The sequence below is a fragment of the Caretta caretta genome, chromosome 17 (genome assembly GCF_965140235.1).
Source record: "Caretta caretta isolate rCarCar2 chromosome 17, rCarCar1.hap1, whole genome shotgun sequence".
Taxonomy (NCBI): domain Eukaryota; kingdom Metazoa; phylum Chordata; order Testudines; family Cheloniidae; genus Caretta; species Caretta caretta.
In genome coordinates, this window is record NC_134222.1 from 10,756,283 (window position 1) to 10,770,643 (window position 14,361).

Below are 14,361 nucleotides of genomic sequence, written 5' to 3' on the forward strand. Positions count from 1 at the left end.
GCAACTTCAGGAAGAAAAGTTCCCCCAGGTTACACAAGACCTTTTCACCACTGTAGGTCTAAAACCTGCTTGCATATCCTCTTAGGGAGATGTTACTTCTGTTGGCCCTAGAAAAGCTAAATCTGTGCTAGCTCTTTAATTCTTGCAGGAAAGAACTGCAGCTTGGAACCACTTTAAAGCCCTTCATTAGTTGGAGAGCACAAGGGAATGCTCTCATGTGGGGTGGAGAGAAAGCGTGTTTTTATAAAGGGTTTTAATAACTTAGCACTGGCAGAGATATCAAAACCACCACCCCCCGCCATCAAACAGCTGGAATTCACCACCCACTGCTCTCCTTGCACCACCCCAGCTTCAGTGAAATGGGCCCTGCTGGGACTCAGGGCATGGTTTTAATTAGAGAAGTTGGTGTCAGGGTCACTGAACAGGCTCTGAACCCACTAGATTTTAGTGTTTAATTCTTTTCTGAGTTTAACCAGGCACTAAAGGTGCTTCTCTTCTCTTCTTTCTCTCTCTCCCTCTTCCGCCTCTCCCCCCCCCCCCGGTCTAGTCTAAAGGAGAGGACAGATCTGAGCAGGACACAGCCCAGGATGACTTTGTCTGATGATCATCCAAGTTCTGAAGCTGCTCTGGACCTGAGTCCCACTCAGCTAAGGACATTCATGAACACTAGGAGTTTCCATGCAATCATGCCGCCGCCGCTCCCTCCCCCCCCCCCCCCCGCGGACTTTCTGTGTCGCACCTCTTCTCCCCCCCCCGCCATCTCCAAGACCAGATCTCCCCTGCTGACCCCCCCCCCCCCCCCCAGACAACATGCCCATCTGCTCTTACCTGGGGAGGCGACAGGAGAACGTGCTGGCAGCTGCAGGCTGTCATCAAGGGAGATCTTGCACAGCAGCTGGACAAGGGCGAAGCTTGTTGGAGGGGTGGAGGCTTAGAAAAGCCAGGGCACCCTCCCAGCGTTCACCCGCATCCCCAAAACCCACCCACCCCCAAAAAAAATCCTCAGATGGGGGGGGCGCAATGCAACCCCCCCTTCCCCCAGCCCCTCTTTTCCTTCTGCCCTAGATCTCCTCCCGGCGCACTGGCCAAGAAGTGGCGGTCTCCATGGCAGGGCCGGGCCCGGGTCGCTCCCCAGCGCCGCGGACCGGGTTGCAAGCCGCAGGCTGCCGGGGAGCGCAGAGCTGCCAGCCAGCCAGGCAAGGCGTAAACACACGGCAACGTGACCGGAACTGGTGAGCTCAGAGCCGGGCTGTCTGCACTGACAACCTCCGCGTGATGAAATCATCCCCGGGCGCCTCCCGGGAGAGGTGCCCGCTGCGCCGGAGGATGCTGATTTCAGCACGGGAAGAGGGGATGGATGGGGGGGGGTCGGGGGAAAATCACCCCAGCAAGAGAGCTGCCTGGGTGGGAGCCCTTCGCCCCCTCCAGCCGCCCCATGGCTTCCAGGTCTGCTCGGCTGCCCCCGGTGAGAGGCCAGGCGTCCAGCTCTGACCCCCGGCAACGCACGACCCCCAGTGCACGGTCCGTCTCCGGGGAGGCGCCCGAGTCCCGGCTTCCCGCATCCCCGCGGGTCCAGGGGAAGGCGGAATAAAACTCTCTGGCCGCCCGCAGGTGGGGTAGAGCGGTGCTGTCCAGGGTGCTGAAAAGCCTCCCCTGGGAAAGGAATCCCTCTTTCTCCCCCACCCACCCACCCAGCGCCTTGGCAGAGGCCTCCGGAGCTGCAGCCAGCTCACGAAATGATTCCTCGACCACTTGCCACCGCGTTCCTTCGTCGTTTTTGGAAGCTGCTCAGGACGTAAATCTTGCCTTAAAAAAATTAGCTCCCAACCTTGTGGGATTTTTTGGCTGGCACATGAGGCGGCTGTTGCAGCCAAAGCTGCTTCCAGCTGTTTAAAGTGTAAGGGCACATATTGAGTGTTCCGTGTATAAACTGTGCCCGACAAGTAATGGCCCAGGAGAAGGATTTTTTTTTTTTAATTCAGTGGGAAGTGGGGTGGGGGAGGGAACATGGAGACAATGTTCCCGTCTGTTCCCCTCACCTCTGGAGTTTGGAAGAAACTAGAAAAATTCAACATCTTTAGTGAAAAAGGGTGGGGGTGGGGAATTCCTTGATGGTGTCTAGAGAATGGTTTACCCCCAGTTTGGTGCAAGTTCTACTCCCCCATACATACAAATGGAGCTACTCTGGCCTGGCCGTGTGTGATATGCTTGGAATCCATGTGTGGGGTTTCATAATATAGATCTGATTATTATAAAACTACCCACAAATACCAAGAATAATATATACTAGGCCAGATCCTCAGCTGGTGTAAATAGCTCAGCCGACATCACTAGATGGACAGCGATGTGTAGTCACATCAGCTGAGGCTCTGGCCCACTGGGGTTATTCAGCTATGAAAAGTGTTCCAAAACACCACAACAATGCAACACTTCCCCATGGGTTTCTTAAGGCAAATGCCAGAGAAAATAAGTGTTGCAGCAGGTCCTAAACCCAGCCAACTCAAGATCTGTTAGAGAGCCCCTTGTGTCGGTCAATTAAATGTTCTCTCCATTTAGGGTGAGAACATAATTTGTGTGATGCTAAAAACTTGTCTGGGAAGAGTTTTCTAGATGCTACAATCAGAAAGGCAGCACCAATCAGGTTATCTATTATGGGCGTTGCAAATATAATATATAATATGTTACACTTTTCAGCTTTTCGGTTGTAGATCTCAAAGGAAGGTCACACAGACTCAGATCCTCAAAGGCATTTAGGCACTTAACTCCCATTGAGATCTTTGAGGATCTGGGCCACAGTGGCCAAGGCAGGAATTGAGAAAGAGGTAAAGCCTCAGCTGCTGAAAACTCTCATTCCTCCATTGATTTCAACGATGGACTAGGTGTAATTTCATAGGTGTGTTCTACCTCTGGGACTCTGTGATTTTAATAAGCAGAAGGCCAGATCCTTCACTGGTGTAAATCAACATGGCACTATTGAGTGGGGCAATGCTAATTTACACAAGCTACGGACCTGGCTTAGAGTTTGGAGTCAATTTATTTTATGGAGCAAGCTTAATTTACAGTAAACCAGAACTGGTCAAATAAAGGAAAAATATTGGTGAATAATTATTAATAGGGAAAAACCCCTCTATTTTCAATTAATTATTCAGGCTTTTCGATTTAATTCCCAGTCTCCAGCAAATGTAACGGGGAACTCTATCTCTTCCTCACACACAGCCATTCATGCCTGCTCTTGCAGGCTTTTCTTCAAATGAGGTGCTTATAACAAATGAGTTCCTTTCTGGAATGCTGAGTTAAGTGATAGATTAAAATGAGCATAATGATGACTTCCTAATTCAGAGAAATGCTGTTGCATTATTACTGCCATCCTCACATTTGTAACGATCAGATCCACATTTGCCAATACATAATTTATTTCTATTCATAATTTGCTCTGCAGGAAGGTTTATTTTTAGTGTCTCATTTTCCCTTCCCTACATTATTTTATCCTTCAAAACTATGAATTGTATCAAAGGGGTGGGGGGGGAGAGAAAGCGAGGGGATGATTTCTGAATGCATCATGTTTACTGGATTTGTATGCTCTTCATTGATTTTTCCACTATATAAAAGACAAGTCTGCAAACGATCAAGGTCAGACATTCAGGGACAGACAGATGCCTCCTAAATGAGGTCATTGCTCCAGGATACACTTAGATTGAAGAGAGGGGCGGTAGTGGAATACAATCTATCCTTTGTGCCCAGAATTAAGTGTGGATAAAGCATCCTGACTCTTGTGATTACCTAGCAGCTTGGATTCAGCCACAATGCACACATGCTATTAACACATTTTTGAAGAGTGTTTCTCTAGCAGTTTTTCTGAGTTTTTGATTGGAGTATGACAAAAGTCCTTCAGCTAAAGCCTCCAGACAGTGCCCATTATCTAGTAATATTTCAAACCAAACAACAACCATGATGATCCTTACTAGTGCGTCCTATATGTTAATCAGAGTCTGCTTTACTGACCGGTATGAGGGTGATCTGAGATCAGTACTATGGGGAAATTTACCCTATGCAGAGTCCTTGCACAAATCCTATGCCAAATTAAAGTCTCACTTAAGCCCTCAAACTAGAAATAGTGAATATCAACCTATATTGTATTTAATTGAATACACATTAATTACATTACACTGAATACATAGAAATGGCTTCGCTATTGCATACTTTTTCTTGGATTTAAAGGATAACAAAGCTCTGGAATAAAGATATTATAAAAAAGTTTCCAGTGACATACACAAATAAATCTGAAGATACTTAAATGTCAAGAACAAATTACGGGTTCACTTAAACCACTTGGCAGATAATGTGCTGCTGTCAGTACTCCGCAGAATGAGATTTCTGCAGTTTATTGGATGAGCATCCTCCTCGGGGAACCCCTTAAGATAGAGTGGAACCTCTCGTAAGAAAGTTGTTATAGGCTAAATACTGGTCCCATCGAAATCAAGAGTAGTTCAGCCATCGACCGCAGTAGGATCAGCTATGGCCTTGTATACGCAGGTTCACTGTGACTAGAATTGCGGTCTATTCTCTACAATGCTCTGAAAGAACTAGCGGGCGCGTGCCCCATTCTGGAAACATTTGCTATTGAGCATTGTGTTTACCCTGTAGTAAGCGTATGCATGAATGTGCCCTTTGCATTGACTTCCCTGGAGACAGAATTGCTCTATTGCTCATCACCAGGGGATTTCTTTACTAATGTTCATTGCTTTTTATTTTGAAAGCAGGCCTATAAGAGTTCAATAAATCTCCAAGAAATAAATAATTCAGTAAATCTAGGGGAATTCTGTCTGGATTTCATGCAGTCTAGCACACTAGGAAGTTCCTTTACCTGACACTGACCTCTAGTGGCACTGACATAATATTCAACTATGACCCAGCTGATTCAAAACCATCACAGACATTCAGTTTTGCACTATTACATTACCAATCCAAGGCCCCAGGCCTGCAATGAACCCTGTGCTCATGTGGAACCTCAAAGAAACCAGTGGGACCCTGCGTGGGGGAAGAAATCTGCATCTGCAAGGCTTATTGGAGGGTGAAGCCCTAAACTCCTTTGATTATGACTAATACATTGTGGGTAACGTTTGCAAAAGTGCCTAAAAGGTACAGGAGCCTAAGTCCTGTTTTCAAAGTGACTTAGGTGCCTACAACCCATTGACTTTCAATCTATATATTTTTAGGGCTGTCGATTAATTGCAGTTAACTCATGATTAACTCAAAAAAATTAATCGTTTAAAAAAATTAATTGTGATCACAGTTTTAATCGCACAGTTAAACAATAGAAAACCAATTGAAATTTATTAAATATTTTTGCATGTTTTTTCATATTTTCAAGTATAAACCCTCCCTACTACTGCAAATTTTTAGAGGTGCTGAGTATATACATCTCTCGTTGATTATACGTGCTTGGCTTCTCTGAAAAGTGAGCCTCAAGCTTTTATCAAAGCAGAGATCAGTAGAAATATTTCCATAATTTAAAAAGGAACACAACACAGAAGTTGTTTTTCAACCAATAAACATCCTTCTGTGGCGTTTGCAACCCAAACATTGCACCAAAGTAGAACTCTCATTGATTTCATGCTTCCAAGTGACTGTAAACAGAGCCTGACTTCATGGCTTTTCTTTATGCAAACAGAGAAATACATACAGTAAACAAACATCTTAGACCGTGAAAAATCAACCGATCAAACCAATGCTTTCTAAGGTGTTATCAGTAACCTAGATAAAGGAATGTGTTTATTTGCAGTATTTGGGTATGAATTTTCTCCACAGTAGTGCTCATCTGAACAAAGTTACTCATAGAGGGCTTGATCTAACTCCCAGAGAAGTTAATGGGAGTCTTTCCAATGGTTTGAATGGGTGTTGGGTTGCCAGCCATGTGTAAGTGTTTGCAGAATCAGATTTTTTTTTTATTTTAAAGCAAGCAATGTCCTTTTAAATGGAGAAATACATGATGGTGGTTTCCTTGTTTGGCCATTTAGTACTTTATTTTCTTTGCTTTCATGTTTTCTTTCTTTCAGGATTCTCTCTCCAATGTACTTTGTTCTTTCTTTCTAATCCAGGCTGTATTATCTTTCCCTCCTAAACTCTTTAGGACCTGCATGAGAATTAGATTGCAAACTCTCTGGGGAAGGGAATAGCTTTTTGTTCTGTGTTTGTACAGTGCCTAGCACGATTGGGTCCTGGTCTGTGACTGAGACTGGGTGCTACAAAAATACAAATTATTAATAACTATGTGACTTCCTGCTCTCTCCTAATCTCCACTCCTCTCTAAGGCAAACCATTCAAGGTGGCTTAAGGGGTATAGGAATGGGGTGGGGGTGGAGGACACAGTATGATGAAGGATGTTGACCTGTGGCTGATCTGTGTGTAAACTAGAGGTGGAAGAGGAGTAGGCTGTATGGGATAGATGCTCTTACCCAGGGGTGGCCAACCTGTGGCTCCGGAGGTACATGTGGCTCTTCAGAAGTTAATCTGCGGCTTGTATAGGCACCGACTCCGGGGCTGGCGCTACAGGTGCCAGCTTTCCAATGTGCCAGGGGGTGCTCACTGCTCCACCCCTGGCTCTGTCACAGGCCCGGCCTCCATTCCACCGCTTTCCATCCCCTCCCCTGAGCCCGCCATGCCCTTGCTCCTCCCTTCTTTCCCCCAGAGCCTCCTGCATGCCACAAAACAGCTGATCGGGAGGTGCGGGGAGGGAGGGGGAGGCACTGATTGGTGGGGCTGCCGGTGGGCAGGAGACGCTGGGAGTGGGGTCGGGGGAGCAGATGGAGGGCTGCTGACGTATTACTGTGGCTCTTTGGCAACCTACATTGGTAAATTCTGGCTCCTTCTCAGGCTCAGGTTGCCCCCCCCCCCACTCTTACCCAATGAGATGTAATTAGCGTTGAGTGAATAATTTATACTGGATACTTTGTTCAGTGAATTTTGCCTCCTCTTTTGCTTGCGGAACAGCTGTGAGCAGGTTGTGATTTCCTCAAATGTATTCATCATTCCAGTGTATTCCAGGCTCAATTGTGCAAATGTTTGGATTGCAGGCACTATAGAGGGGACTGTTTCTTGATTTTTAAAAGCAAATCTGGCCCAGGGCCATTTGATCTTGTGTAGGACCATTTCCTGATGCTATCCAGAAAATTGAAAGTGTCCCTCTAATTGTGTTGAGGCTGCTGCTGCTGGAAGAAATGGATCCTGTACTGCATCTAGAACCCTTCACTAGGTGGTCAATCCAGGAACGTACGGACAAGGAAGCCCAGGTCCAGATTCTGGTTCCTTTAGTTATGCTGGGTAGCACCTTACTCCAGAGAGGTCCCATTGATCTCAAACAGGCCACTGAGAGAGTAAGGTCCTTCTCAACATCAGTAAAGGTATTGGAATCTGGCCCCCAGTCTATCATGCGAGAAACGGAACTATTGAGTGCATCAACAAGAAGTGTGAGGGGGGCTTGTCGACATGGAAACTGAGTGTGTGGTAAGATGGGGTGAAAACGTACATACTAGCTTGCCGTGTAATAACTGGCTGTGTGGACCCTGCTACTCTGCTGAAATGGCAGCAGGTCAAAGTGCACTGTAAAAAGAAAAGGAGGACTTGTGGCACCTTAGAGACTAATCAATTTATTTGAGCATAAGCTTTCGTGAGCTACAGCTCACTTCATCGGATACATACTGTGGAAACTGCAGAAGACATTATATACACAGAGACCATGAAACAATATCTCCTACCACCCCACTCTCCTGCTGGTAACAGCCCATCCAAAGTGACCATTCTCTTTACAATGTGTATGATAATCAAGTTGGGCCATTTCCAGCGCAAATCCAGGTTTTCTCACCCCCCCCCCCCTTTCCAAAAACTACACACACAAACTCACTCTCCTGCTGTATTACCAGCAGGAGAGTGAGTTTGTGTGTGGGGGGGTGGGGTGAGAAGACCTGGATTTGTGCTGGAAATGGCCCAACTTGATTATCGTGCACATTGTGGGGGGAGTGGTCGCTTTGGATGGGCTGTTACCAGCAGGAGAGTGAATTTGTGTGTGTATGGGGGTGGGGGGGTGAGAAAACCTGGATTTGTGCTGGGAATGGCCCACTTTGATTATCATACACATTGTAAAGAGAGGGGTCACTTTCGATGGGCTATTACCAGCAGGAGAGTGGGGTGGGAGGAGGTATTGTTTCATGGTCTCTGTGTATATAATGTCTTCTGCAGTTTCCACAGTATGCATCCGATGAAGTGAGCTGTAGCTCACGAAAGCTTATGCTCAGATAAATTGATTAGTCTCTAAGGTGCCACAAGTACTCCTTTTCTTTTTGCGAATACAGACTAACACGGCTGTTACTCTGAAACCTGTCAAAGTGCACTGTGGAACTTTTAGTGCACATTGGCAGGTAGAATCCTGCCCGGGACTCTTTTTTTGAATCCTGTCCTGCTATTACGGCAGCGGGTCCTGCAGGACGCATGGGGGCCCAGTCCCACTGCAGGGCTCTGTTGGCAGGTTCCACACAGCCACGTAGCGTGGGTAAGCTAGTGTGCTGTAGATTCACTCCCTGGCTTGCTCGCTCTAAGTCTCCGTGAGGACAAGCCCTGTGCTAATCAATGGTACTGCTCTGCATAAAACCCATCACTGGCAGAAACAAGAAGTGTGTGCAGGATTGAGTTTTAAGGCACTGATTCAGCAGGTCACTTAAGTATGTGCTTAACTTAAAGCATACGAATAGTCCTATTGATGTAAATGAGACTACGCCTGCGCTGAGAGTTAAACGTGTTTAAAGTCTCAATTCAACAAAGCACTTAAACATATGTTTACTTTTAATACATGCTTCAGGGCCTGATTCTCAATTATCCTTCAGGCTGGTCTGCACTGAAAGTTTTACTGGTATAATTTCAGTGAGGGTTGTGGTTTTTTACCGAAATAATTATACTGGTAAAAGCCCTAGCATGCAAGCTGTAATTATGGTATAAAAGGTGCCTTATTTTTATTCCCCTTCCCATACAGGAAGCTATACTGGTATAAAGTACCTTCATAATAACATAACTGCATTCACCGAACGGGGGTGGGGTCCCCACCCCCAATTTTCTAGTGTAGGCAAGGCCTAAGTCCCCTTTACTCTGCTCTGGGAGTGTAAAAGGATCTTAAAATGGGAGTAAATTAGATTTACACCAAAATCTCTTCACAGTATGATATAACGGAGCCTTAATGTAACTGAGAATCGGGCCAGATTTTAAAGGGATTTAGGCATGTAAAGATGCAGATAGGTACCTAATGGAATTTTCAAAAGTGTCTAGGCACCTAACAAGACAATACAAGTTACGCACCTAGGTCCTTTTGAAAATCCCACTTGGTGGTTTTCTACGCTGTGCCTAAATACCTTTAAAAATCTGGCCTCAAGCCCGTAAATCGGCATTGGCTTAAGCATGTGCTTCAATTAAGCTTGTGCTTAAGTGTCTAACTGGATCAGAGACTCAGTATGTATTTAGCTGCCTTCATCTTCCAAAACTAGTCTTTAGGGCAATTTCTGCTGTAATATAATTTAATTTGACTTTAATTTTGCCTTAAATGCTATTTCTCAGTCTTATTGAGGTGTGTGGTCTTCTAATTGCTGTGAAGAACCTCATAAGAAACTCCTTTAAATGGTGCAGGACTGAAAGCTAGAGGGTTTTGATAAATTGAACATTACTTAATATTACCATGGGGATTTAAAAATATCAGAGACTTGAGTATATTTGCTCGAGCTAAGGAATGCAATTTGTCATCCTTCAAAGAGATCCTGCTCTGCATGCTCACAAGAGGACAGAAGAATTTTAGCCTAAGCAATGTTGTTCAGTGGTTGTGGTGGCATGACCATATTCTGCGAAGGTTAAATGCACCTAGATTTGGAAAATAAATAATAACAGGCAGAATCCTGAAGAGGTCCTGGTCTTGCAGTGAGATCCATGCAGGCAGACTCTTGTGGCTCATTGAAATCAATGATGCTCTTTGCTGACGCAAATCCCACCTGTGCAGATCCAGTTGTAGTATTCTGGCAGAAAGTGGGAGTCAATGTAACTTACACTCACTTTATTGTGCCTTTACCCTGCTGGAGTGGTGTAAATGGGTCTTAATATCGATGAGTCTGACCAGATTCATGCAAAACGCTTTATTACTGTTTCTTTTTATCACATGTATTTACTTGATCTCCATCGCCATCTGAGCACCACACGATCTATAATTAGGCTTGGCAGAATTTGATTTTTATTTTTTTATAATTTCAGTGGATAATAAAACTGTGTCATAAGTTTTCACAACTCTGAAAATTTGTGGGTTTTAATCATTTTATTGATTGAAGTTTTCACAATGGGGGGGTGCCAGACAATAATAATTTAATGACCGTAGATGTTGAGATTCAAAAAGTTAAAGCCTCATAGCCATTAAAACACAACTTTGTCAACGTCATATGTCAAAATATACAAAGTAAATATCTTTAAATCAAACTCTAAGTTTGCAAGCAGCATTTTCCTCACTTTGTCTATCTGTAAATTTCTGATAATTACCGATGGAAACCCTTTTTCATCAATTTTTGTGTAATGGTCTACGGACATTTACCAATAACAATCAAAATCCTTCCGAGCCTATCTGTAATGTATTTATCCTCTCAACAAATCCTCCTGTGATGTAGGGAAGTGCTGTTATGTTTTATGTTTATAGATGAGTACTTGAGGTACGGATCCTCAAAGCACCTAATTCCTGTTGATTTCAATGGGATTTAGGCACCTACCTACTTCTGAGGATCTGAGCCAAAGTGACTTGTCCAAGGTCACCCAAGAAGCCTGTGGTAGGGCATGGACTGGAACCCACATCTCTTGAGTAGCATCTGGCCACCTTGGTATTCCAATTGATCCTATAGGCCCTAACCAAGATTGGAACTCTTCTTCACCAGGCGTGGTACATCTATGTAACAAGAGACAGCCCCTCGCTTGTAAAGCTTATAATCTTCTTCCATGTGAGTTTTGCTTATGTTCTTGAGGATTGGTCACTTACTGCATCATCATAAAAGCATTTCTGTACATTGCATAGCATTGTATTTTTTTTTAGAGGGAAACTGGAGCCGAAAGCATGGTCTCATCGCCTGGCAGTATTGAGTCCTCTGTTTTAGCTTGTGAATTTATAATGGGTGTGTGACAAGGGCACTTCTTGATGATGGATGAGTACTGCAATGAGATCCCAATCTTGGGTGATAGCTTTTATGAATATAAACATCATGCATTTTTGTGTATGTGGACATTAAGCAGCCAGAAAATACATCCGCCAAATGGTATAAGCATTTCTGTTAAGATGTAAACAGGGAAAAAGTGCATAGAATTTAAGGGAGGCCTTATAAAGTCAATATCAATAAATGTATCTAACTCGAGGATTGAGTACATTGAATTGTATGGGAAACACACCTTTGAAAGGCACACGATAGATCCTCTGTGTATTCTGCCATGGAATTTGCCATGGAATCCATCCTTCATCTCCTATTCTAAGCTCTTTTCTCCTTCTTTTATTTAAAAGAGAGGTGCTGATCCTGCAAAGACCTAGGTGCATGCTTAGCTTGATCTACTTGAGTAGTCCTATTGATTCCACTCGCACTACTCATAACCCATGAAGTTAAGCATGTGCCTACATCTTTGCAGGATTGGCGGCCGATTGTTTTTATATCCTCTTGATTGTGAAGGTGACCTTGAAAACATGAACTCGAGGCAGTGTTGTCATCCTGAATTGATAGGCTCTGTGAGGTGGGAACCCATTTCCTCAAAGGGCTGTTACCTGAATTGTCATAATTAGGGTTCCAGGTTATCAACAACTGCTGGCTGATAATTGCTTCCAAAATATCCTGCTGATGCACTTGGTCCAAACTGTTTCCCCTGCCTCGTCAAGTGTCAAAAGCCCCAACTATCAGCTGACAGTGCCTCCAGCCAACTTTCACTATGTAGCTCTGTGTTATCGTAATAGAGAAAACAGTGCCAGGCAGAAAACATTCAAGTCCCTGCTCCCCACAGGCTTCCTCCAGTGTGAGCTTGAGCAAGTCATGTGGTCTCTCTCTGCCTCACTTTCCGATTTGTAAGGTGAACATAAGAGTACTTCTCCACCCCCCAGAGACGTTAGGAGGGATAAATATGTTCATGGTTGTCAAGTGCTCAGACAATATGGTAACACACGCCATAGAAAAGAGAGATTAAAAAAACCCTCAGTGTTTGATTTAAATGAAGCTGCTGCAAAATTGCTGTTCTGTTGCATGGATCCAGGGAGTTTGCAATGGAATGTAGGTCCCTTTGCCTGGGAAATACAGTGTCTTGCACATGACTTCCTAAGGACTAGGCTCCAAACACCAAGCATGATCCAAAGCTAGTTGGGCATCTTTCCACTGACTTCAATATGCTTTGGATCAGACACTTAGTTTGCAAGTATTTTTCCTATGTATTAGAATTCTGGTTCTATCATATAGTTTCTTATATTGCTTTCATCACCACAGTATCTGAGCACCTTCCCTTGTGCATTAAACATGATTCTCGTCTGACTGTCACATGTGGTTCGTTCTCTCCCTCGGCCACTTCCTTGGAGAGAACTGTGTGCAGATAGAGTAGTGTGTTGGTTTTTCTTTTTCTTTTTAAATGGACAAGATGAAGAATATAAACAAATTCTGTGTGTTGTGGGGACATCCCTAAGCTTCTCGTTATAGCTAAGTCTAAAATCTGAGGGTTATGACCATAAAATTCCTATACATTTGTGTGCACCTCACCTATGCATGTAATACCTGGTGCCTTGCAAACTGGATTATTGGGGGAACACATTGGGTATTGGTTTACATAAGAGAGACATGCACAAAATGTTCAGAGGAATTGCCTAACTTCAGAAATCTGGCATTTTCCAAAATGTCAGCTACATGAAACGAGCATCTACACATTTAAAAAACAAACCACACCTTTTCCTAAGACAATGAAATCATAATTCTCAACAGTGCAGAAACAAAGGGTTAAATAAGTGCGCAGTTTCTGAAAATGTCAGTAAAATATTTCACTGCAGGTGAATCCACATCTGTATTCTTTTAAAATGCTCTAGATAGATTTTTTTGCAGCACCCAGAGGCTTAAATCAGTAGTGTTATTTTGAATGGGTTCTACTGTTGGTTTTTGCAAGCCCAGTGCCATAAGTTAAAGTAGAAAATCTAACTAATTAGATGTATGTAAATATATGCTGCCAGCTTAAATCAAATGAATTGCACAATTATCCTGTATCTTTCCCCAAGTGCCTTGTGAATAACATCAACTCTGAACAATTTAGGACTGTGCCCTGTGTGAAATGAGTTTTATGGTCTCAGCTCAGTTCTCAGTCAAGGGTCATCTATACCACAAAAATTCCCACCAGCTGTGGGACTAATTGTCAGAAGGAAGGAATGGAGACAGACCTATGCATCCACCTCTAGAAGTGGTCCCTCCAGGTTAGGATGGAGGGATGCACTATGGTCCCTAATGTCCCTGTTTTATAGACAGACTTGTCCTGTCCCAAGAGTCCTCTTCCCTGCAGTATCCCCTCTCCCTTCACTTTTCTTTCCATCCCTTCCTAACTAACCTCCCTCTTCCTCACACCCAGTGCCATTTGCTGCTATCATATTGTTCATTCTGCTTGTGTTATATCCCTTCCCTTACCATGTGTCTGTTTTACTTGTAAGCTCTTCAGGGCTGGAGCTGTCTACCGCTTTCTGTTTGTACAGCGCCTAGCTCCAAGGGGCTCTGTTCTTTGTCCGCTCCCAGGTACGACTGCAGGAAACAAAATAACACCAGAATAATGTCCTTGTCCAGCACTAAACTCACAGCCCCACGGAGTACAAGAACAGTCTGAGCTCGAGGTTAGCCTGGACTAAGCCCCCACCCCGGCATCCAAATAGCCCGAAACTTTAGGGGCAAGTCTTGCTGCGGGCTCAAACGGGGGAGGTGTCTGTCCCAGGGCCGGGGAGCTTGAAGTCCCACGGGACTGAGCTGCTGCCAGCGGGGGCCAAGCAAGGCGGTCCGGTAGCCAAGAAACCTCCCTCAAAGCAGGAGCCTGAGCGAGAAACTCCAGCTGCCGGGGGTTTGGGGCTGGGGGCGTCCCGTGAGCGTCCCAGACCCGGGGCTGCTCGGCGCGCGGCCTCTGGCCTCGCCCCCCCCCCCCCCCGCTCCAGCTGGCGTTTGGGTGGAAATCTAGGCTCGCTCAGCCCTTTTCTGCCTTCAATGCACCAGTTCAGGGGCTAGGGCTGCTGCTACCCAGCCTCCGCTCGCCCCTGGCTGGAGGCGCCGTCCGGAGCGGCCCCCAGCAGCACCCCCAGGACACCGCCGGGGG

General features: G+C 45.0%; 1 protein-coding gene across 1 annotated transcript in view; it reads right to left on the bottom strand.

The window, feature by feature from the left end:
• Positions 1–977, bottom strand: part of CCDC92B (coiled-coil domain containing 92B) — a 61,537-nt gene extending 60,560 nt beyond the window's left edge. Inside the window, exon 1 of the mRNA XM_048824234.2 lies at positions 829–977. Coding sequence (XP_048680191.2) covers positions 829–873 — 45 coding nt within the window. The 5' untranslated portion in view covers positions 874–977. The remainder of the gene's footprint in view (positions 1–828) is intronic.
• Between the last annotated feature and the right edge of the window lie 13,384 nt (positions 978–14,361).